Source organism: Garra rufa, chromosome 14, assembly GCF_049309525.1.
Source record: "Garra rufa chromosome 14, GarRuf1.0, whole genome shotgun sequence".
Classification (NCBI taxonomy): Eukaryota; Metazoa; Chordata; class Actinopteri; order Cypriniformes; family Cyprinidae; genus Garra; species Garra rufa.
In genome coordinates, this window is record NC_133374.1 from 7,058,240 (window position 1) to 7,084,755 (window position 26,516).

Genomic DNA, 26,516 nt, shown 5'->3' on the forward strand with positions numbered 1-26,516 from the left:
GGCCATCTTTGTGGAGAGCAACAATTCTAATTCTCAAATCCCCAGGGAGTTCTTTGCCATGCTGAGCATCCAGTGTTCAGTATGAGAGAATTGTACTTAAAGTACCCAATTTTAACTGCTCTCATACAAGATACACAACTTTTTTTTATATGGTCCTGTCAAGCAGACAAAAACATTAATGTGATGAATAGGACATGTGGCTTTGCATGGTTAAACAACATACTGCTGTTATCACTCACTTTTGTTGCCTGCTATTTTGACAATAAGGGCTGTATATGTTGAGTTATTTTCAGAGGACAGTAAATATATTCTGCTATACAAGCTGCACATTGACAAGTTTTATTTCTATAGTGTTGTATAGTTTTAATATACCATATATTTAATATAGAGCTGTAATATGTGATCCAGGACCACAAAACCAGTCATAAGGGTCAATTGTTTTAAAACTGAGATTTATACATTAATAAATGAGCTTTCCATTGATGTATGGCTTGTTAGGATAGGACAATATTTGGCCGAGATACAACTATTTGAAAATCAGGAATCTGAGGGTGCAAATAAATAAAATCATCAAAATCGCCTTTAAAGTTGTACAAATGAAGTTCTTAGCAATGCACATTACTAATCAAAAATTAAGTTTTTATATATATACGAAAATGTACAAAATATCTTTACGGGACATCATTTTTACTTAATATCCCAATGATTTTTGCCATAGTAGAAAAATATATAATTTTGATCATTTTGACCCATATAATGTATTTTGGGCTACTTGTATTTGTGGTCCAGGGTCTCATATATATCTCAGTTTTACAGAAGATGTTTACTTGTTGGCTCACCTGGTAGACCTAAAATCGATTGTGTTAAATATTATGTGTTATATAATTAGTGAACTACATTTTTTGGCCTAAAGAGCCCTAAAAAAGCTATAGCACATTCATAATGGTGGACCCTTGGATAGACGATCGTCTGCTCACTGTGGTCAGTGACCTGAAAGTGATTTTCTAATGGAATCTGCTTCAGTGTCTTTTATTTCCACAAAGGTCTGCTTTATGAGATATGGCATTTAACAGCATATTTCTGGCTGAAGGATCCCTCAGCATGAATCCAGTGAGCTTTAGTACTAGTAAACAAGGCTTGCGGCTCCACTCCCAACCACAGTGCTCATGATAATCAGCATTTTCCACAGCAGCAGGGCAGTGGGCATTGAAGGAGCATGACTGCTCTCCTGCAGCTTCATTATGCCTGTGATACAGAGGCGCTGTGGGAGCACAGGACCAGAATGGCTCCTTTACAGTCTTGTGCATTTAGAGCCAAAATGGTTTCTTTCATCTCATCACTTATAGAGGGAAATGAGCCCAGAGCAGGGAGGGAATGACAGAACTAGGTTACAGGAAATTAATAAATAAAATATAATCATTTTCGGTGAGTAATGAAAATAAATGTTGTTTTCATCTGTGCACAGATAATTGAAGTTGTGTGACAGTTTGTAGGGTCAGTACCACCCAAAAACCACTGTCTCTCTGATCACATAATTTGAAGATGCCTGATTAAGGGACTGTAAACTCTCAGATGCTTCCATTAGGCTGCACTAATGGACTGAGCTGAACTTAATTCTGCAAAGATTACTGGAGTTGAGAGGATTGGAGATGAGAAACGATAGAGTTCAGCAGACTTTCTGGACACACACACACATTTGTCAATGCCTGTGGCTCTGACAACGGTGGGATTGAGGGACTTTGTTAGTCTAATGGAGAAGTTGCAATGGGAAAAGTATGCTGTTTTAAATAAGTTTTAATATCATAAAGCATATCATGGCCTAACATAGACATTGAGAGGGACACATTTTCTCCAGTAATCTGATTATTGATGCTACTCTGTGATGTTAGGAAGACAAAAACAGCACTTATTAATGTACAAGCGCTCTTCAATGTCAAAATGTTTGAGAAGCTGATCACATCAAAGAATTTGTAGTTAAATGTTCATAGAACCTGACTGTATATTCCATTATGACAGTGAAAGAGTGCAAAAAGACTAAAATTTAATACTTGACAACCGTTCTATGATACAAATGTTAAATGGTCGAAGTAAATGATGCATCTACCTTTTTTGTCAAGTTGTGCTGTTTTGAACCATCTGTTAAAACATTATTTGCATTATTCATGTAAGTCATAAATTATTGTGACAAGAAAAAACATAAACGGAACCATTTTCATATTAGGCATATGATTAGGAGTGAATAAATGTGTGCATATAGTCAAATAAAAATAGTATTTCCAAACAGTTGGTTATCCAAAATTGGTTATTTATTGTTTTACTTTTCAAAAACTTTTTTTTGGTAATATGTAATAACCTTTGATGTACTAAAACCTTTGATGTATTTTAAAATAAAATAAATGTTAGCAAAAATAAAATATAATACATTTTATTTCTTTTTATTTGCAAAGCAATATTTAGTTTAACTTGATGTACTAAAATAACTAAAATTAAAATAAAATTTAATAAAAACTATACAGACCACTAAACTACAAAATTAATCTAAAATGAAAATAAAAACCAAAATATGTACAGTTGAGGTCAAAAGTTCACATACACCTTGCAGAATCTGCAAAATGATCATTATTTTACCAAAATAAGAGGGATCATACAAAATGCATGTTAATATTTTTTATTAAAGGAACACTCCACTTTTTTTGGAAATAGGCTCATTCTCCAACTCCCCCCGAATTAATAAGTTGATTTTTACCGTTTTGAAATCCATTCAGCCGTTCTCCTGTTCTGGCGATATCACTTTTAGCATAGCTTAGCATAGATCATTGAATCCTATTAGACCAATAGCATCGCGTTCAAAATTGACCAACGAGTTTCCATATTTGTTGTATTTAAAACTTGACCCTTCTGTAGTTATATCGTGTACTAAGACCGGTGGAAATGCAAAGCTGCGAGTTTCTAGGCTGATAAGATTAGGAACTACACTTCCATTCCGGCGTAATAGTCAAGGGAGTTTGCTGCCGTAATATGGCCGAAGCAGGCGGAGTATTATCAGAAATGAGTTCCCAGCTAGTTTAGCATTTGCACATGTGCTGCGTGGTATTACTGCTCCTGCTTCAGCCTTATTACGACAGCAAACTTCATTGACTATTACGCCGGAATGGAAGTGTAGTTCCTAATCTTATCAGCCTAGAAAATTTAAGCTTTGCATTTTCCACCGGTCTTAGTACACGATATAACTACAGAAGAGTCAAGTTTTAAATAGGACAAATATCGAAACTCGTTGGTCATTTTTGAACGTGATGCTATTGGTCTCATAGGATTCAATGATTTATGCTAAGCTATGCTAAAAGTGATATCGCCAGAACAGGAGAACGGCTGAATGGATTTCAAAACGGTAAAACTCAACTTATTAACTCGGGGGGAGTTGGAGAATGAGCCTATTTCCAAAAAAAGTGGAGTGTTCCTTTAAGTATTAACCTGAATAAAATATTTCACATAAAAGACATTTACATATAGTCCACAAGCGAAAATAATAGTTGAATTTATAAAAATGACCCTGTTCAAAAGTTTACATACTCTTGATTCTTACTGTGTTGTTACCTGAATGATCAACAGCTGTGTTTTTTTGTTTAGTGATAGTTGTTCATGAGTCCCTGAACAGTTGAACTGCCCGCTGTTCTTCAGAGAAATACTTCAGTTCCCACAGATCTTTGTTTTTTTCATAATTTTTGTGTATTTGAACCCTTTCCATCAATGACTGTATGGTTTTGAGATCCATCTTTTCACACTGAGGACAACTGAGGGACTGAGTTGATATGCAGCTATTACAGAAGGTTCAAACACTCACTGATGCTCCAGAAGGAAACACAATGCATTAAGAGCTGGGGGTGAAAACTTTTTGAATGTGAAGATCAGATAATTTGACATTTTGGCAAAACAATAAAAATGTCCACATCTTCATTTCGTTCAAAAGTTTTTACCCCCGACCATTAAAGCATCACTTTTGCTTCTGAAGCATCAGTGAGTGTTTGAACCTTCTATAATAGTTGCATATGAGTCCCTCAGTTGTCCTCAGTGTGAAAAGATGGATCTCAAAACCATACAGTCATTGTTGGAAAGGGTTAAAATACACAAAAATGATTAAAAAAAAACCCAAAAAAAACAAAGACTTTGTGGGACCTGAAGGATTTTTTTGAAGAACAGCAGGCAGTTTAACGGTTCAGGACAAAGAAGGAGCTCATGAACAGCTATCACTAAACAAAAGAATCACATAGCTGTAAATAATTCAAGTAACATCCCAGTATTAAGTGTATGTAAACTTTTGAATGGGGTTATTTTTATAAATGTAACTATTCATTTCTCTTGTGGACTATATGTAAGCATCTTTTATGTGAAATACTTTATTCAGGTCAGCACTAAATAAAAAATAACATGCATTTTTTATGATCCCTCTTATTTTGGAAATTCTGCAGACTCTGCAAGGTGTATGTAAACTTTTGACCTCTACTGTATATAAAACTATCCTAGTATCTCAAAGATACTACAATACTTTTTTTTTTTACTTTGAGTATATGTAAATATGTCTTTTAAGACCTGCAACCTTTATTTTTTATAATATAATATAATATAATATAATATAATATAATATAATATAATATAATATAATGTAATATAATGTAATATAATATAATATAATATAATATACTCCGTGACCCTACAGGCGATGAGCAGTTTGGAGAATGAATGGGTGGATAATAATATAATTTACTGTTGGCATAATAATATTTCTTTTCCTCTAGCCTGTCCACTCTTAGAATCCCAGCAGTCCCTGTATAGAAGAACATGATTAACGCTCTGCAATACTGCTGTAACAATTACATAGTCCTGATGTAAGAGCTCCTAAACTCTAAAACACACTCTGCAACTCCTACATGAGGAGTGTGTGCATACATGAACACAAAGTTAAAGGAGAAATGAGTGATGAACATATGGTGTGGGCCTCCCATGAGCAGCCACACACATATGTGAGAGGAGGAACATGTAGCTTCTTTTGTGTAATGATGAAGATGATAATGACACACTCACTCCTCTAATGAATATATATGATACACTGTTTACAATCAATCAGAGGGCTGTCAGAACCCACACAGATTTAGGTGCTCGACGCATTAATCAAATGCATGTAGAACGCTGCCTCAGCGAAACCAAACCCAAGAGTCGACAACCCAAGAGCCTAACGAGGTCTGTTCAACCTTCCTGATTCTAGTTCAAGCCCTGCTATCTCCCAAACAACCAGTCCTCCAGTGTAAAGGTGAAGTGTAACGCCCTGAATTCTTATTGCCAACGTTATGATTTTAATATTATTTAGGGATGTAACAGTATTTTCAATATCGTGGCATCGCGAAACGGTCTGGATATTTTTGTGGTCACATGACAATACGAAACGATAGGTCTTCCGGGCAAAAAGTATAGTTTTTAAAATATATTTAAACTTCTTATTCTAACATAAAAGGTCTTTAAAGGTGTGTTTTGGACTATTATGCTTTGGCGCAGTATCTGTCAAACAAACTAAAACCGAAAGCACAATATGGCTTAATCCCTTCATCAAATCTCTTTTTCGCTGCGTGTTACAAAGCAAAGCACGCACTTCGTTCAGGTGATCAGCTCGTGTTTATCAGCACCTCAGAACGGCTCAGTTCACAGTGAGTTTAGTGTGCATTTGGGAACCCAATGGCCATCAGTTATGCTTTATTTTCATGGCAGATGATCACAGCATTTCATTAGATTTGAAGTAAGATGAGTTTTTGTTAGCCTGGAGTTTTAGCAGTAGCAGTTTCATGTCAAACATTGACACAGAACAGATGAAATTGTTGAATAAAATCATTGTTTTAGTTTACTTTGTGCACAAAAAGTATTCTCCCAGCCTCATGAAATTATGGTTGAACCACTGATGTCACAGAAAATTTTAACAATGTCCTTACTTCCTTTCTGGGCCTTAAACATGTCGGTTGCGTTGCTGTCTATGGAGGGTAAGAAAGCTCTAGAATAACTTAATTTGTGTTCTGAAGATGAATGAAGGACTTACAGGTTTGGAACGACGTGAGGGTGAGTATTTAATGACAGAATTTTCATTTTTGGGTGAACTAACCCTTTAACAGTGTTGCTGAATCAGAAGTGTTAACATCAAGTGAGCACTACACTCTTAAAAATAAAGGTGCTTTATAAGGTTCTTAACAATGATGCCATAGAAGAACCATTTTTGGTTCCACAAAGAACCATTCAGTCAATGATTCTTTAAAGAACCTTCTCTTTTTTTACCTTTTTCATATATATATATATGAAAAAGGTAAAAAAAGAGAAGGTTCTTTAAAGAATCATTGACTGAATGGTTCTTTGTATATACAGTATATCCTTCAAGTACCAGACCTGAACCCTCGAGTTTATAAGAGAAATATTTTATTTGCTATATAAACAATGACGTGAAAGAAGTCCTTAATATCATTGATTTGAAAACCCAAGGACTGCATAGGTTCCGTTCTCTTCTTAATAATGCATTGCCCTTTGTTGCTTGGAAACGTAATGCAATAGACTGACCTGAGAAGAGATTTCAGCAGCTGCTCATTGTGATGTGTGCCTGTACAGTATGTGTCACACTAACTGCAAACACAAGGCAAAGGTGCCTAACTACCAATACCAATCTATCCAGTTTCTGATCACACTGATAACACTCTTAACAGCTGGGCACATTTAGTTGTGGTTTCTTTTGTAATTCCCAGATGTTTCAGATCATTACGGGCCAAATTAGCCACTTTGTGCAAAATAAATTTTGACTATCTTAACGTGTCTGAGGAAGAGTTAGAGGGAGATTTGTTTATTCCTGTGACAAGGACAAACAGCCGGAGGAGTCTGCAGCTAGTGAAGTGAATCGTGAAATACACAAACAAGCAAAGTTGAAACACAGGATGAATAAACACTGAAAATGGAAAGAGAAAGACAAGAACATGCATCACTGAACAGGGCAGGACAACAATATAAGACAAGAAAAAGAATGAGGACAGAAGAGAGAAAAGCTGAGCACTGATAAATTATTGTATGCTCAATATCTTCTGTCAGTTTTGTGAGCCAACACCAAACCAATATATTTTATGAGAAGGCTTATGCAGGAAACAAAAGCAATCATGTTGTCTCAAATTAAACCCTTTTAAAACCTGATTTACTGTATTATTGTCATAAACAGCAGGGTTGCAGCTGCAAAGAACTAATCTCGCTACCAAAACAATTCTTTATTATTACTTTGCGTATTGAAATCATTGTTTATAAGTTACACTCACAAGACAGATACAAAACGAAGCACTACTCTCAAATCAAAACTCTCAAACTTTGATAATGCCATCATACAAATAAATAAATCTTGTAGGCTACCCCATAAACTCACATACAGCGTCGTATAAAATAGGCTACATTTTGTTTCAGCACATTATCAGTTTTGTAACAACACCGTCGACCGTCTACAAATCTGACATTCAGCCTTCAATCTCAACACAACAATTAAAACTCATCATTTAAACTCAATGAGGATAAATTTTGATATGCAACTTTTCAAAACTCGGTATCTGGAAACTAAAGGATGAATTCACAAGTCATTCAGAAAAAAAAAATCACATTCATGGAATAAACCCTCTTTGGGACTACAAATCAATTTTACCCACTAATTTGTTATGTTTAAAGCCTTAAAGTGTCTCATAAATACACTATATATGTTTTTATGCGAAGAATGTTGTCTTACCTCTGTGCGCGCGCACGCAGGAGAGCCCGAGCCCGAGCGCGAGCAGCATCAGGATCAATATTCGTTTCATTGTAGTAAAACTCCTCTGGTTTTTCTTATCTTCCTGATCTCTCTCACACTAACACAATGAGAACATTCAGTGAGATGTTTAAAAATACATCTGAATTAAACAGCAGAAACAATAAGAGTGGCTGAAAGATTTCACGTAAGCTTGATACTCTGACTCGATCGAGGGAAAGAGAGGGAGTGAGTTTCCTCAGCGACTACTAGACCATCGCTCCCTTTATGTGACATGATACATGATGAAATGTTAACACCTGACCAAACATCCATTCATCTATCAGTTTTCCAAAATGCTTATTATGTGTAGGACTGGGGGCACCCAAAAATCAGTTTTTGTTAAATATCAAAATATTTGAACTCAGCCCACACTAATTGTGAATATAGTGAAATACTTTACTTTGTGATGGATCTTAAAGTTGAGTTTTGGCTCCACCTGGTGGCAATTTTCGTAAACTACCGTAAATATTTTACATCAGTATATATTTCAGGGGAAAAAGAACATGCTGATGCTGCCACTCGTTATTTTGAAGCAATGAAATCGAGACCTAAGTGCGAAATTATGGTGTTTTGACGTACTGCCAACTAATTTTAAGGAAAAGTTGCAAGTCGATTTGTTGCTAAAAGTAGGTCAATGACACCATTGGATGATGTATCTAAAACTGCATTATGGCGTAGAAATACACTCATTACTGAATTCTCAGCAAAGGATATAATTTAAAATGTTAATTGAGATTTGTTCGTTAAAATAAAATAAACATTTGATATATATTATTTGTAATAATATAAACATTTATTGATAAGTTACACCTTTTTGAACAATTACATTTGATATATTTTCTAAATAGCTAGTAAAACTACACATTATTAACAATTATAATTTTAAGTAGTAAGTTAAATGCTACACTCTAAGGCTGATGATACACGGGGCAACTTTTTGAGCAGTGTTCCTGGGCTCCAAAAACGTTGCCAGGCAAAATTGCCCTGTGTATCATCAGCCTAAGGAAAGTCCATAAAAATATAGGACACAGTGTACTTTATTTTCTGTGATATTTTTTTTTTCACCAGCATATTTTAAATAGATATAGACAGATAGATAGACAGACGGTTAGATAGATGACAGATAGATGGTTAGATGGATGGTTAGATATTGATGGATGGATGGATAGACAGACAGACAGACAGACAGACAGACAGACAGACAGACAGATGGTTAGATAGATGACAGATAGATGGATGGATAGATGGATAGATAGACAGATAGATGATGGTTAGATGGATGGTTAGATATTGATGGATGGATGGATGGATGGATGGATGGATGGATGGATGGCTGGATAGATAGACAGACAGACAGACAGACAGACAGACAGACGGTTAGATGACAGATAGATGGATGGATAGACTGATAGATAGACGGATAGATAGACAGACGGTTAGATAGATGGATGGATGGATGGATGGATGGATAGATAGACAGACAGACAGACAGACAGACAGACAGACAGACAGACAGACAGACAGACGGTTAGATGACAGATAGATGGATGGACAGACTGATAGATAGACGGATAGATAGACAGACGGTTAGATAGATGATGGTTAGATATTGATAGATGGTTAGATGGATGGATAGATAGATAGATAGATAGACAGACAGACAGACAGACAGACAGACGGTTAGATGACAGATAGATGGATGGATAGACTGATAGATAGACAGATAGATAGACAGACGGTTATAGATGACAGATAGATGGTTAGATGGATGGTTAGATATTGATGGATGGATGGATGGATGGTTATATAGATAGATAGACAGACAGACAGACGGTTAGATGACAGATAGATGGATAGATAGATAAACTATAGATAGACAGATAGATAGACAGACGGTTATAGATGACAGATAGATGGTTAGATGGATGGTTAGATATTGATGGATGGATGGATGGTTAGATGGATGGATAGATCCATGTGTAAGATTTTATGCGTAAGAGTCTCTGTAACTCTGGACCACAAAACTAGTCTTAAGTAGCACGGGTATATTTGCAGTAATAGCCAAAAATACATTTTGCGGGTCAAAATTATTGTTTTTTTCTTTTATGCCAATAGGAAAAAAATCAATAGGATAGTAAGTAAAGATTATCTTCCATTAAGATGTTTTGTAAATTTTCTACCGTAAATATATATATAAAAAATGTTTAGTATGCATTGCTAAGAATTTAATTTGGACATCTTTTAAGGTGTTTTTCTCAAAATGTAGATTTTCCTGCACTCTCAGATTCCAGAGTTTCAAATAGTTGTATCTTAGCCAAATATTGTCCTATCCTGACAAACCATAAAGTTACATATCTGTCAGTTACTGTGTAACATTACTGTGTTCAAGAGGGTCAAATGTGTTCCTGCAGAAGATTATTCAGCTGTGATTGTAATTGTAGCCTATTCAGTTTCTATTGTAACAATTTTATATTAAAACTTTATGGAACACAATGTTCATCAGACACATTTATTCGAATAATCTGAATGTTACTAATAAATAACCTTACAATTTTTTTTCACACCTGCAGTGAAGCCCCAGACTCCAACAACATCAGTTCACCATTAAATGCTGGCAATCTATTTGTCAAACTCCATGTGTGACATCTGAAATTGTGTTGAAATACTATGGAAATGATTTAAAGAGGAGAGTGAGGACATGAAGAGAGGTTGGTGTCCAATTTTTTATTTTTTTTGTTATAGAGTATTTTTACGATGCATCCTAAATCGGCCAAATTGGCGGCACTGAACAAACTTGCCTATTTTGTCGATTATTGCTGCTGAAAATAGTAAATTATTGTCATGTTTGAGATGTACTAATCGGTCAGAATGGGAAAAAAATTTGGAGTACTATACACTGCCAAAAGTTAGAACAAATCAAGGAGAAGAGTGCAAAAAACTGAGGAACAAAAGGCATTTTGGTTGGCTAAACTGAACCAGGATTTCCAGGGCAAGAATCTTGATAACATTTGTGTTTGTGCATATAATTTATGGTCAGGTAGGTGAAATATTAGACTAATATCTTAATTAATACTGATCGTACATATCTTAACCACCTATTAACTTTAGTTTGTCAAAATATTTTGCACCCTCTCTATATTATTTAGCAGCTTCCGCATATTTTTCCATGGTTTAGACAGCGTAAATTAGCAGAACACAGTGTTCAGTAGTACATTAACCATGCCATTTATGCTGTTGTTTACATCTGAGTATCGCCAGTATAGCCTTGCATCCATAACATCCAAATCGTGGCTTAAGTGCAAACCCTCTATTGAACACTAAGGTTGGAAAGCCTCCGTTTTAAAATGATAACAGCATTTTTTAAGTATCACTATGAATATGTTTGTTTTAGATGAGATGGAAGTACAAGAGAGCCCCTATTTGTGTCCATTGTGTGGAAAGAGTTTTTCACGGCTGGCCAACTGCAAGAAGCACCAAAAGATCCATTCTTCAGTGAAAAACCATGCTTGTGTTGAGTGCGGAAAGACCTTCATTACATCTGAATATCTTCAAAAGCATCAGAAAACTCACACTACTGAAAGACCATTCACCTGCTCTCAATGTGGACTGAGTTTCAAAGGGAAAGGCCACCTTGTGGCACATAAAAGAATCCACACTGAAGAGAAGCCGCACACATGCCGTCAGTGTGGGAAGAGCTTCATACAGTCATCGGGACTCATTTATCATATGCGTCATCACTCTGGAGAAAAAACATTTAGGTGTGATCAGTGTGGGAACTATTTTACCTCATCAGCAAATCTAACCTCCTCCAGATGGCATTCCCGTCTTGTCCTTTGCCATCTATTGACCACATTCCCCAAAATTGTTTTAGTTTGCCTGTTTAAGATGTTTATGTTACTGCTCAGTTTCTGAGCATCTATTTTCTTGTTCTCGGTTCAAGTGCTCATGTTCTTTGCCTGTTTTCTTGGATTTTGCACTAGTTTGAGTTTTTTTTTTTTTTTTTTTATATAGCTGCCTGTGGACATTTGTGTCTTTTTTGACTATTCTAATGGATTGTTTAGAATAAAGGCTTCACTTGGATCCCTCAGTAAGTCTTGGAGCAGTGATTTGTCACAATGAGACGGACTAGAATATGTGGAAGATGACTTGATAATCTAAAGCATTTAGTCTAATGAATAATGATTTGTGTGAACCAAACTTAAAAAAACAATGACAGAATGGTAAAACTCAACTAAATTTAATCATTTTGAGCAGATGGGTATAATAATGGGTTCGTCCTACATTTAAAAAGAGAAAAAGCTAAATTTGTTGAAATGGCACCAGTATTGTGATTAAATCAAATTAACAAAGGTGCATCTTGAAAACTGGTGTAAACTGGGCAGGACTGGAAGTGAGAACCACTGCAAAACCCAATCCTGCCAGACAATAAGCCTACTAATTTCCTATTATGACCTGAACTTTAGTGACCTGTACAGGAGCAACTAAATTCACATGACAGATTAGTTAGTCCAGTGATCAAACATTAGACATGAAATTTCCTCATACTTTAATCATAATGTTTGAAATACAAAAATAAATAAATTACACCTAATCAAGGACTAATTATGGCTCCTACAATGAATGATTGGACATTGGACTAACATTTTTTCCACTGTGTGTGTAGTTTTCAGACGGTCCCTCAGACAGGCAAATATCCAGAGAATATTGAACCCGAAACTAACTTGACGAATGAAATTTGCCCTGTTGTACTGTATCCCAACATTTTACAATTGAATGTCTATGATCATTTATTCAGAGAAAACGTGCGCCAGCGTGTTTATTTTATTTTATTTTTTTATTAATGCTTGAACGGACAGTACAATAAAAAACATTTGCCAAGGGATTACATAAAAATTCATAAAATAATGACCAAACATTAATGACAAACTCAAATGTCTACACATTATTAAATTAAACATTGTTACAAAAAAAACAAAAAAAAAAAAAAAAAAAAACGAAAAAAACAGAATATGAATGACATTACAATGATATTACAAAGATATGCCAACAAACACACATAAGGAAAGCATCTAAATACATGGGTTTTCTTTAAATACTTCTGTATAATGTTTCAGGAATCTTAGTTTTTTTTTTTTTTTATAAGATGAAGAGATTTTAGAAGCACATTAGAATAGAATATCATAGAATAGAATATTTGCACATTTTTGTTTGTGAATGAAAAATGTATTGTACAAGATAAAAAAAAAATAGTATGTTCCATGGGTTTATTTTTAGAATTATTAAAATAAAAAAGAATGTCTTTCAAAATTAAGGAGAGTACAACAGACCAAAATTGCTTGGATGAAGGACAGTCAAAAATTGAGCTGTCAATGTCCAAATATTTAAAAACATTAGAATTAACAGGATATATTTTATATCCAATTTTAAAATGTGTTTCCTTTGCCTTATTATAAATACAATATTTCCCAGGTAAAAGCCAGGATCTTTTCCAGTCTATCATCCAAGGATCTTGAAGAAGCGCCGACGTGTTTATGAGACTTGAGATTGTGCGTAACGTGACGTCATTTTCGCTTGCGTCACAAAGTGAAAGTAAAAGTTCATGAATTGATTTTTAAAAATCTATACGGAAAAGAACCTTTAATATGAGCTTTACGAAATGCCAAGTGATACGTTTACGAGTGTAGCTGATAGAAAACGTAATGTTAGTTATTTAATTAATACGTAAATTAAAGTTAAATCAAGGTGAGTGCTCAGGTCACAAGACGCTTTACAGGTGACTTCCGTATTTATATTTTCTCTGAAGGACGTAAATAATTCTTTAAAATGTGTTTGATTTTTTTCGTTTTAAAGAAAATCAACGTGGTTTTATTGGTGTTTCGTCTTGTCTGTGGTTTACTTTAGCATTTTTTTAACATGCAGCTAACATTTGTGCATTTGAGTGAACGTCGCGTCTCATGTTTCTGTTTCTCTGACTTTTGGGATACCTTCAGCTGAATTATTGTTTGCTTGCCATTTTCATAGAGTCTGGACATCAGATTCTGTGATACGTTTTATAACTTTTAAGATCTATCATGGATGACACGCACACATCCAGAGATGAAGATTTTGCAGGATCCAGGTACTTTGGATAAATGCTATGTTTAGTCACCTTTAAATTATGTTTGTTTGTTTGTTTTTTTTTTGATGAAAAATATTTTATGACCCCAAATTAAAGTGATTATCATTATGAAGGATTAAATCTGTTATAGCTCAATTCATCAGAAGAGATCAGAACAAGAGCCCAGCTGTGTGTCTATGAAGAGTGACTGGTCTATGGATCATGTAATTGACTTTAAGAGTGGAGATACACAGAAAGATCTCAGGTATAACAATTCTAGAAAACATTTGATTGGCATTTTTATTTTGTGGTGTTTTGGTGTTATAATATTCTCTGTGTTTTTATCTTCATCATATATTTTAACGTTTTTGCTTACACAGAGGAGCACATATTAGAGCACTTCATGTATTAAACATATGAGAGCACTTTTTGTATTGACATTGTTAAAATGAAAATCACAACATGCTCTGTTTTTAAGGATAAATGCATGTGAATCTTTTTTAATGCAGTAATTCAAAACATTAATTTTACTCTCTCTTTTTTATAGTTCAGTTCATCAGAAGAGATCAGAACAAGAGCCCAGCTGTGTGTCTAGGAAGAGTGACTGGTCTATGGATCATGTAATTGACTTTAAGAGTGGAGATACACAGAAAGATCTCAGGTATAACATTTCCATTAAAATATGGTTATAGTATGGAATTTTATGTTACCAGAATTGTATCAGCAGTATTTTATGTGATGTCAGATGTGAAAAGTTTTTATTGTACAATGTTATTATAGTTAATTATTGAAAGCACTTAATTTACATTTTTTGTATGAACATAGTGTAAATTAGCAATCATAAAGCACATTTTAAAATCGCTTAGAAATAAATAAATATGTACTTTTGTTCAATATGGCAATTCAAAGGATTCACTTTAATCACTGTTATAGTTCAGTTCACCAGAAGAGATCAGAACCAGTGCCCAGCTCTGTGACTATGAGGAGTGATGAGTCTATGGATAATAAAATGAATTTTAAGAGTGAAAATACACACACTAATCTCAGGTATAATACTTCTGTAAAGATATATGATTTGAAGATGATAGAGAATACAAAAAGACATTGTTTATTTGTTTCTAATGTGATTAATTTACAGCCATGAAGTCCTCAACAGGTTACGATCAAATCTAATGAAGAGGTTTCAGTGTCTGTATGAGCAGGGAAACCCAACACTCCTGAATGAGATCTACACAGAGCTCTACATCACAGAGAGTGAGAGTGGAGAGATCAGTAATGAGCATGAGGTGAGACAGATTGAGACACAATCCAGGAGAGCAGCAACAGAGGACACACCAATCAAATGCAAAGACATCTTTAGACCTTTACCTGGACAAGACAAACCCATCAGAACTGTGCTGACAAAGGGAGTCGCTGGCATTGGAAAAACAGTCTCTGTGCAGAAGTTCATCCTGGACTGGGCTGAAGGGAAAGAGAATCAGGACGTCCAGCTCATATTTCCACTTCCTTTCAGAGAACTCAATATGATGGAGTATAAAACACTCAGTCTCTCAGATCTTCTTTGTGTCTTTTTCCCGGAAACAAAGGAAATGGAAATATCTAGTGACAAATATAAAGTGTTGTTCATCTTTGATGGTCTGGACGAGTGTCGCCTGTCTTTGGATTTTCAGAGCGATATGAGGTTGTGTGATGTAAGTGAATCAGCCTCAGTGGACGTGCTGCTGACAAACCTCATTGTGGGGAATCTGCTTCCCTCTGCTCTCATCTGGATCACCTCCAGACCAGCAGCAGCTGATCTCATTCCCTCTGAGTGTGTCCATCGAGTGACAGAGGTACGAGGCTTCAGTGATCCACAGAAGGAGGAATACTTCAGGAAGAGAATCAGTGATGAGAGATTTGCTAAAAAAATCATCAGACACTTGAAGTCATCAAGGAGCCTCTACATCATGTGCCACATCCCAGTGTTCTGCTGGATCTCAGCCGCTGTTCTAGAGAAGATGTTGAGTCAAGCAGAGAGTGGAGAGATTCCCAAGACTCTCACTCAAATGTACACACACTTCCTGATCCTTCAGACCAACATCAAACATGAGAAGGACTATGAGAAGAACATCACAGATGAAGACATGATACTCAAACTGGGGAAAGTGGCTTTTGAGCAGCTTGTGAAAGGCAATGTGATCTTCTATGAGGAAGACCTGAGAGAGTGTGGCATTGATGTGACAGAAGCATCAGTGTACTCAGGATTGTGCACTCAGATCTTCAGAGAGGAGTTTGGCTTGTATCATGGGAAAGTCTTCTGCTTTGTTCATCTGAGCATTCAGGAACATCTAGCAGCTCTATATGCGCACCTCTTCTGTACAAACAATAACCAAAATGTGTTTGACCAAATCAACAAGCAGAGTATGTGGTCTAAAGTTAGGGACTTGTTCAGAAAAAAATCATTAGATGTTTCATTATTTGCATTGCATCAGAGAGCTGTGAATGAGGCTTTACAGAGTAAAAATGGACATCTGGATCTTTTCCTGCAGTTCCTTCTCGGTCTGTCAGTAAAGTCTCATCACATTCTCCTGCAAGGACTAATGAAACTGACAAGAAGCAGCTCTGACATCAGTGAGGAAACAGCTGAGTTCATCAAAAAGAAGATCAGGACCATTGACTCTCCAGAGAAATCCATCAATCTGTTCCACTGTCTGAATGAACTGGGTGATCATTCACTAGTGGAGGAAATACAACAGTATCTGAAATCTGGAACAATAAGTGAAACCAATCTCTCTTCATCTCAGTGGTCAGCTGTAGTTTTTGTGTTGTTGACATCAGAGAAGAAGCTGGATGAGTTTGATATTAATAAGTTTGTTGGAGGAAATGATAAAAACAAAAAACTGGAGGTTTTTCAGAAGCTGTTGCCTGTGATTAAAGAATCCAGATCAGTTCAGTAAGTATGACTGAAAACAATCACCTCACTGTTCAAAATTCACAATTAAAAGTACATAAATCTTGCTGCAGAGGTTGTCCGGAGTTTAATGGTCAGAGTTTTGTGTTTTCTATACAGTGACTTTGTATGGTTTCTTCAGATGTTCAGGGTCAGAGAAGTCCCATATGAATTAATATATCAGGTTTACCATTAATTAATGTTCCTGCAAATTGAATTTAACCCTCTGAAATCAGTGGAGGCACCAGCAGTTTTTCCTTCAGAAGAAATAACTTAAAATGCTCAGTCATTTTTGGTCAAAGTACAAATCTGTTTTTCTGACTCTCAGATCAAAAAAATCAAGCATTCTAGCATATATGTGCACACTAACAATAACATCAAAACCTTGTGTCTTGTAAAACAAAAAGGTTTAAAATGTCTACTTGTAGATTAACCAATTGAAATGGAAAACAAATATTCTCTGATTATGTAATTATTACCTCCCATTACCTCAATAAAATAAAGCATCAAGATTCATCACATACAAATATCATCAAATTTTTTGTTGTGAGTGAAAAATATTAGTATTAGTGATAGCTAATGTTAACAGTATAGTTGTTCCTGATATCAACATGCTCACAGTTGTTTGCTTTTTTTAATTATAGGGACCATACAACTGGAACTGGGCTTCACCGCCACAACCATGGTGTCCTAGTTAGACACAGTCACTGCTGTGTTTGAAGTTGTTTTCAGCTCACAGTGTTTACAAGTATAATTTTCATCTCTCTACAGGTTAAGTGATTGTGGTCTCACAGATGAAGGTTGTGCTGCTCTGGCTTCAGCTCTGAGATCAAACCCCTCACACCTGAGAGAAATGAATCTTTCTGGGAGTGAAATAGGAAATTCAGTGAGTCTGCTCTGTGCTGTGTTGGAGGATCCTCACTGTAAACTGAAGAAACTGTGGTAAGATCATATACGACACTTACACATGAAACACCGTGTCAAGTGTATTTGAAGTGTTCAGCCTCTTTCTGCTGCTGTGAGTTCAGATGATTGAGCTGTAAATGATTGAACACACAAACTGCTCCTCAGTAACATGATACCACAGGGCTGATATTCACAATGAAATACATACTTTCACACACAATCATAATTTAAATTTCTTGACTTTAAATAGACTTGAGATCAACACTGTCTGAACTGAGACATAAAGAACACAATATTTGTGCTTTACATTTGTATTTTGTCTTTAGCTTCTGAACTGGTCTAATCTGAGAGAGTGAAGAGTGTGTCATTGTTCTCTGCAGGTTAAGTGTCTGTGGTGTCACAGATGAAGGTTGTGCTGCTTTGGCTTCATCTCTGAGATCAAACCCCTCACACCTGAGAGAACTGAATCTGTCTGGGAATAAAATAGGAGACTTGGGCGTGAAATTTCTCTGTTCCACACTTGAAGATCCTCTCTGTGAACTGGAGATACTGAGGTAAGATCACCTCTTTAGTGGTACACATGTCTTCAGTTAGACATGCATTTTTATGTATTATTTTAAGACTTGTAAAATGTTCTCATGTGAAATACAATGTACACTGATAATTTGAACCAATAATCGGAACATAAAGCAGCTGACGGATGTTGTGTTGTGTCTTAGTTTTAGCTCACTTAATAAACAAAATTGTTTATGTGACACTCTTAAATATATTAGAAAGAGCCAACATACTGTATAGAAACACATACAGGTGTATCTCAAAAATTTGAATGTCGTTAAAAAGTTCATTTATTTCAGATATTCAAATTGTGAAACTTATGTATTAAATAAATTCAGTGCACACAGACTGAAGTAGTTTAAGTCTTTGGTTCTTTTAATTGTGATGATCTCAACAAATTAGAATACTTCATAAGAACAATAAAAAAACATTTTTAGTGAATTGTTGGCCTCCTGGAAAGTATGTTTATTTACTGTATATGTACTAAATACATACAAGATTCTCTATAGGGTTCAGGTCTGGTGAGTTTGCTGGCCAGTCAAGCGCACCAACACCATGGTCATTTAACCAATTTTAGTGCTTTTGGCAGTGTGGGCAGGTGCCAAATCAGCATCTTTAAAAAGCTGGTCAGCAGAAGGAAGCATGAAGTGCTCTAAAATTTCTAGGTAAATGGGTGCAGTGGCTTTGGTTTTCAGAAAACACAGTGGACCAACACCAGCAGATGACATTGCACCCCAAATCATCACAAACCTTGGTTTCCAAATGAAATACAAAGCTTGCTCTCATCTGAAAAGAGGACTTTGGACCACCGGGCAACATTCCATTTCTTCTTCTCCTTAGCCCAGGTAAGACGCCTCTGACATTGTCTGTGGTTCAGGAGTGGCTTACGACAAGAGGAATATGACAACTGTAGCCAAATTTCTTGACACGTCTGTGTGTGGTGGCTCTTGTGAAGTTCACCCAAAATCGACAAGCCTCTCAAGGCTGCGGTTCTCTCGGTTGGTTGTGCATCTTTTTTTTCACACTCATTCCTTCTACTCAACTTTCCTTTAACATGCTTGGATACAGCACTCTGTGAACAGCCAGCTTCTTTGGCAAAGAATGTTTGTGGCTACTCTCCTTGCGAAGGGTGTCAATGATTGTCTTCTGGACAACTATCAGATCAGCAGTCTTCCCCATGATTGTGTAGCCTAGTGAACCAAACTGAAAGACCATTTTGAAGGCTCAGAAAACCTTTACAGGTGTTTTGAGTTGATTAGCTGACTGGCATGTCACCATATTCTAATTTGTTGAGATAGTGAATTAGTGGGGTTTTGTTCAATGTGGGCCAAAATCATCAGTCTAACTTCAGTCTGTGTGCATTGAATTTATTTAATACACAAGTTTCACAATTTCAGTTGAATTACTGAAATAAATGAACTTTCTAATTTTTTGAGATGCACCTATATCTGCAGTTTCCTTTTCCTCTTAAATCCTGAGCAAAGCATTAAGAAGGAAAGTAGAGAAAAATGGAATTCAAACACCAAAGACCATAATGCTGGAGGAAAAGGGATGATGATCTGGAGGAAATAAAGCTCATTAACATGTGCTCAATGCATGTGAAGGCAACCGTTTTTTCATTGTTCATTAAGACTTTAAATAACTCTATTGACTGCATCACATTGTTTATTCCATTTATAAGCTGCCAGATGAGACTACAGTTAATACAGTACATGATATGTAATGGAAAACATGTGGGTCAATTGGTGCAATTGACTCTTTCTGGCAGTATGTGACAATGCTTGTCATTATATCTCTTTTCCTGCTCTGGGACCAGTCACTTACAAACTACAAACACTTAAACCACAATTTAGTGTTTGGCGGCGCGTGCACACGCAGCGGCTTCTCTCTCTCCCGACCAAACAGCGTTTTCGTGTTTTTCGTCCTGTAAGTCGCAGTGTTTTTGTACGTCTTCATCGCGTTTATCTGCCCTTAAGCGCGTTTATAGCCGAACATTTTTGCTCGACATCGGCAGAAACAAAGTTTTTAAGTTGAACTCTGTGGACGCTGAAGAGCTGAATGATCTGGGTCTGCTCCGGAGGCCTACTTAATCACCGACCCCCACTCCTGCACCTCGCCCACAATGGAGGTGCCTTAAGCAGTGTGACAGGAAGCAGAAGAGGGGTAAGCGCGGAGGTATCCGAGCTAGGCTAGCGGCTAGCCCACACAAACCCGCTATCCCTTCCATCGTTCTGGCCAACGTACGCTCATTAGACAACAAACTGGACTACATCCGACTACTACGTTCATCTCAAAGGAATGTAAAGGACTGTTGTGTTTTTGTGTCCCGGACCGCGCCATTCAGCTCGACCAGCTGACATGCTATCGTGCTGACAGGGTTTTCGTCACGGGGGGTAAGACCCGCGTTGGCGGACATTGTGTTTGTATCAATGACGCTTGGTGCCGCGATGCTGTTGTAGTCTGCAAATACTGCTCACCAGTGTTGGAATTTATGGTTATTAAGTGCCGGCCGTTCTACCTACTGAGGGAATATACAGCTATACTGCTGTGTGCTGTGTACATCCCTCCCACCTCCAACAACAACAGGAGCAAGGCACTTTATGAACTGTACCAGCACATCAGTGAGCAGCAGACAGCTCACCCTAATGCTTTTCTCATCGTGGCTGGGGATTTCAATCATGCAGACTTAAAGAGTGTGTTTCCAAAAAACAGCAACACATTGACTTTCCAACATGGGGAAATAACACACTGGACCTGGTTTACACCACCCAGAGAGGAGCTTACAAAGCTTTCCCCCTCCCCCACCTCGGTGCCTCTGATCACATCTCTGTTATGCTAATGCCCTCTTACAGACCGCTTGTTAAAGTCACCAAACCGGTTTGTAAGCAGATACAAGTGTGGCCAGAGGGGTCTTCAGAGGCTTTACAGGACTGCTTTGACACAACACTACTGACCTCCAGGAGTACACAGAGACTGTTACAGCCTACATTAACAAATGCACTGAGGATGTAATAGTCACCAAAACCATCACTGTCCGTGCCAACCAAAAGCCATGGATGACAGGGGAGGTCTACAGGCAGCTGAAAGCTTGGAACGCTGCCTTCAGAGCTGGAGACGAGGCGAGCCTGAAGACAGCTAGGGCCAACCTTTCCCGTGGCATCAGAGAGGCTAAGAGACAGTACTCCAGAGGAATATCTCATCGCTTCAATGACAGTAGAGACACACGGAGCCTGTGGCGGGGCATACAGACCATCACAGATTACAAGCCCACTCCACAGACCTGTGACAGCAACATCTCCCTGCTGAACGAGCTGAACACCTTCTTCGCTTGCTTTGAAGTGCAAAACAGCACCACTGCACAAAAGACCCCACCCCCTCCTGGTGACCAGGTGATGGCTCTGTCCCCGGACAGTGTGAGGAGATCCCTCAGCAGGATCAACGTCGCAAAGCTCCGGGTCCTGACAACATTCCTGGTCGTGTACTGAGAGACTGTGCAGTGGAACTCACTGATGTCTTCACAGACATCTTTAACATCTCACTCTCCCAGGCTGTCATCCCCACCTGTTTCAAAGCAACCATGATCATTCCGGTACCAAAAAAGTAATCTCCTTCCTGCTTTAATGACTACCGTCCAGTTGCACTTACCCCCATCCTCATGAAGTGCTTTGAACGGCTAGTCATGCAGCACATTAAGTCTGTCCTTCCCCCCTCACTGGACCCCTTCCAGTTTGCATATCGGCCCAACCGCTCGACCGATGATGCCATCTCCACTGCACTCCACTCAGCACTCACACATCTGGACAAAAAAAGACTCATATGTCCGTATGCTGTTCATAGACTTCAGTTCAGCATTTAACACTATAATCCCCCAACAGCTCACACAAAAACTGATCCAGCTGGGGCTCAACACCTCACTGTGCAACTGGCTGTTGGATTTCCTCACAGGAAGACCACAAACAGTACGAGTCGGCAGCAACTCATCCAGCACTATCATTATAAACACGGGGGCCCCTCAGGGATGTGTGCTGAGCCCCCTCCTCTTCACTCTGCTGACCCACAATTGCACTCCGTCACACAGCTCCAACCTCTTCATCAAGTTTGCGGATGACACGACTGTGGTGGGTCCATTAGCAACAGGGATGAGACAAACTACAGAAGTGAGGTGAGCCGCCTGGCCACGTTGTGCGTAGACAATAATCTCTCTCTGAATGTGGAGAAGACGAAGGAGATTGTTGTTGACTTCAGAAGAGCGCACACTCAGCATGCTCCTCTGACCATCAACGGTGTGTCTGTGGAGAGAGTGAGCAGCACCAAGTTCCTGGGTGTGCACATCACTGAGGATCTCTCCTGGACAAACAACACCACTGCACTGGCCAAGAAAGCACAGCAGCGTCTCTACTTCCTCCGCAAATTAAGAAGAGCAAGAGCACCAGCCCCCATCATGTACACATTTTACAGAGGAACCATTGAGAGCATCCTGTCCAGCTGCATCACTGTGTGGTTTGGAGCCTGCAATGCGTCCTGCCAAAAAACTCTCCAGCGCATAGTCAGAGCAGCTGAGAGGATCATTGGTGTCCCTCTCCCCTCCCTCCAAGACATCTACAGCACACGTCTCACCAAAAAAGCCCTCTGCATAGCAGCCGATCCCACCCACCCAATGCAAAGCTTCTTCAGCCTGCTGCCATCAGGGAGGAGACTGCGGAGTCTACAGTCCAGGACCAGCAGACTGAAGGACAGCTTCACCCATCAGGCTGTCAGGAAGCTCAACTCTCTCCCTATTCTGTCCCCACTCCCCTCACTCCCCTCTTCTGCCCCACTAACTTTCTGAACTCTGACACACACACACACACACACACACACACACACACACACACACACACACACACACACACACACACACACACACACACACACACACACACACACACTGACCTGCACCAGTCACTTTGTGCAGCATTGGTCTGCCAACTACCTCACACTACTCATAGACAGTTACAAGACTGCTCTGACACTTTTACACATTACAAGCTCTGTTGCACTATATTGTTTACATGTTACATGGTTTGCACTCTCTACCATGTGCCCTTACTTGTATGTTGTGTTTTTCATTTTATATATTATGTTTATTTGTATTTATTCTTTGTATCTAATGTTACTGTTTGTATTTAATGTTTATTTATATTTATTCTTTGTATTTAATGTAACTGTTTGTATTTAATTTTACTTGTATGCACCATGGGTCTGAGAGTAACACAATTTCAATTCTCTGTATGTCCTGTACATGTGGCAGAATTGACAATAAAGTTGACTTTGACTTTGACTTTGACTTTACATTGTGCAATTGTTCTTTACAGGCTGTGTTATTGTAGCATCACAGATGAAGGTTGTGCTGCTCTGGCTTCAGCTCTGAGATCAAACCCCTTACACCTGAGAGAACTGGATCTTTCTGGAAATAAACTAGAACAATCTGGAGTGAAGTTACTCTCTGATGTAAAGGATGATCCACATTATAAACTGGAGACATTGTACTATTGTAAGTATTTTTTTAAGCTTTTACTCTCGCCCAAGTTTAGTAACAGACTTCATATGTGTGTGAATGGAGAAGATAAGATATTAATTCAACTCTACTTTAGTTTCTGTATTTTTAACAGTGCTTAAAATGTATAATTCTGTGATATGACTGATGTATGAATATTTAAATAAATAATAGTAAATAATAAAATAATAAATATATGAACATTTTCATCTTTTACAGTATGTCTGCGTGTAAGTAATAAAGTGTTTTTCATTCACGTCACTGTAATACGAATATACTAATATCTCTGGCTGTGTTTTATTTTCTGAAATAGATCTGCTGATGTAATGTGACAGCAGTTATGTCTCATACTCATATGTGACTTTCTGTGTGTTTTATTGTAGGACTCTCAGTATTTAGACATCAGTCCAGTTTCCTGAGGATCAGGTGAAGGTGAATAAGGAGACGCTACAGAAACACACAGTCACACAATCAACAGAGTATACACAATATATAAATATACCTATCAGCAGAGAGCAACAAAGATAATGCAAACAAAAAAACATTTATTTATAACATTTATTTATTATCTATCAAAATGATCTATAAAAGTGGACAGATGGCTGTACAATTTCTATTTTTGGTTGAATAGAAAAGTCTTTGCATCTGTCCTAATGCTTTCTTCCATTTTCTGACAAGTCAATTAGGTTAATAAACGATGGCAGTTTTTTGTTACCAACTAATTTAAAAAAAATGTCAGTGAAACTGATTTCCTTTTGTAATGTGATTTCATTTTTTTTATAAAAAAAAAAAAGTCCACTTGAATGATCTGGTTTTAATCAAATTGCATACTCCATGTTACTGTATAGATTTACTACACATATTCTATTTATTTGGAATAACTACTCTTTCTTATTTAGAATTAAATAACTTTTTTTAAAGGTTGGATGGAGAATAGGACACCCAATGTTTAACAGAACAGCCCTTTTGGCTCAAAGTTTTGTTTAGTTTTGCTTGCCGTTTAGATTTAGGAACAAGCCATTCCAGCTTCACATCATGAGCTGCTGAATCACCGATAAAAGTTTATTTGTGTGAATGTAAAACACGATGAAAGCATGTAACAAATAAACCAAATATGAACAAAGCCCAATTTGTTTGTTATAATATTACAAAATATAAATATAATAAAAATGCAGATCACAGAGCAATAAATGTCTCAAAGACAAATGTCAAAATAGCCACAAATGGTGAATTTAAATTCTTTATTTTCTTATAGTATAATTTTATTCTAACATTTGTATGTGTAGCCTTTATATGTATGTACATTTGTTTACTTTCTTTCAACATTTGTTGTCCACATGAGATTAGCTCACCCTGGATCCCTTATAGACATGTAAAGATGAGAAATACGTGTTCTGTCTTATCTTCATTTAAATGTGCTTGAGTCAAACTCTGGTTTTGAAATGAGTTTCAATGATATCAAAAGTCACCTGAAAATTCTAAGAGCAGTTGGTAAACATGCTTTACAGTGATGTGTTAATGCAAGTCATGTTGCTACAAATGATTTAGTAACAGGAACCTCTATGTACCCAGCAAGCAATATTGCATTTAAATAACGTCAATTAGCCGTTCAAACTTAGCCCTGACGTCTAGGTTAAAACAAGAAAAAATTTGGGCTGTGAAAATTTTATAATTGTCTAACCATAGCCCAAGAATAGAATAGACATCAGTTAGACTACTTTTGATTGTTTTTGATTTTTATATTTTTATGATGTTAGGTTGTTAAATTCCATATCTTTATCATAATATTTATATATAAGTGTAATGTATTTATAATATTATATGTATGTATATGTATGTTGAAATTTTATTTTGTTATTCAAATTAAAGCAAACAGAATCTCAGGACTAGCTGTGACTGATCTTTGAAAAGATGCAAGTAAGAGTACCCTTTATGCTCTCTCAACACTTTAAATCTCAATTCGCTCACTGTTCACCTAATTGTTCTGTTAAGGTTTTGTTCTCTCTTCTTCGAGTTTTGTCGATAACAATCCGTTAATGCCAGGGGTATATGAGACATGCCAAAAAGAAAAGCTCTGTTTTTGTTTTGTAGAATTAAAGAAGCTGATTTTTGTTTCATTCAAGAAACTCATGTCTGCAAAGATGATGTGCCTTTTTGAAAAAGTTCTTAGTTTTCAATTGGTGTTCCAAATAGAACAGCTATTTTAAAGGATACGTTTTCTGGGCATGTTATGTCACAAGACAGATAATCAACCCTGAATTGAGCAATGATTGCTTACAGTTAAATATATTTACCATTTGGAGATATAAAATCCATCTTCTCTGACATATACTTTGAGTAAAGGTATGTATATATATATATATATATATATATATATCACTAATAGATCACTTATGATTTCAGAAATTTGTGATAAAGAATTAAATATTCAATAGACTGCATAAACAGCCTTAAAGAAAATAAGTCTCCGGGAAACAACAGGTTGATGGGAATTTTAATAATATTTCACCGAACAAGACAACAGTAAAAACAAAAGAGAAAAATATGGCAGAACGACAGATTAAGACAACGTCAACAGACAACATGCACGTCAACATATACTGATTTACCTGAACAAGTAGGCGACGACTGTAGACAAAGACAAAGGTGTAGT

At 37.0% G+C, this 26,516-nt stretch overlaps 2 protein-coding genes across 2 annotated transcripts in view; one reads left to right on the forward strand and one right to left on the reverse strand.

Moving 5' to 3' along the window:
• Positions 1–8,001, reverse strand: part of clstn2b (calsyntenin 2b) — a 78,279-nt gene extending 70,278 nt beyond the window's left edge. The window contains exon 1 of the mRNA XM_073818055.1: positions 7,781–8,001. Coding sequence (XP_073674156.1) covers positions 7,781–7,850 — 70 coding nt within the window. The 5' untranslated portion in view covers positions 7,851–8,001. The remainder of the gene's footprint in view (positions 1–7,780) is intronic.
• Positions 8,002–13,444: 5,443 nt separating this feature from the next.
• Positions 13,445–24,572, forward strand: LOC141285038 (NACHT, LRR and PYD domains-containing protein 3-like). The gene is made up of 9 exons (XM_073818076.1): positions 13,445–13,582; positions 13,862–13,958; positions 14,089–14,202; positions 14,485–14,598; positions 15,076–16,869; positions 17,638–17,808; positions 18,153–18,326; positions 23,682–23,860; positions 24,247–24,572. Coding segments are annotated over exons 2-9 (2,595 nt in total). The 5' UTR covers positions 13,445–13,582; positions 13,862–13,911; the 3' UTR covers positions 24,249–24,572.
• Positions 24,573–26,516: the final 1,944 nt, after the last annotated feature.

Bases quoted from the DNA above. Each gene is read 5' to 3' on its own strand.
- LOC141285038 (XM_073818076.1), top strand. From the start codon at position 13,912: ATGGATGACACGCACACATCCAGAGATGAAGATTTTGCAGGATCCAG. The intron at 17,809-18,152 runs GTAAGATCATAT...TGTTCTCTGCAG, and splicing joins TGTAAACTGAAGAAACTGTG to GTTAAGTGTCTGTGGTGTCA. The intron at 18,327-23,681 runs GTAAGATCACCT...TGTTCTTTACAG, and splicing joins TGTGAACTGGAGATACTGAG to GCTGTGTTATTGTAGCATCA.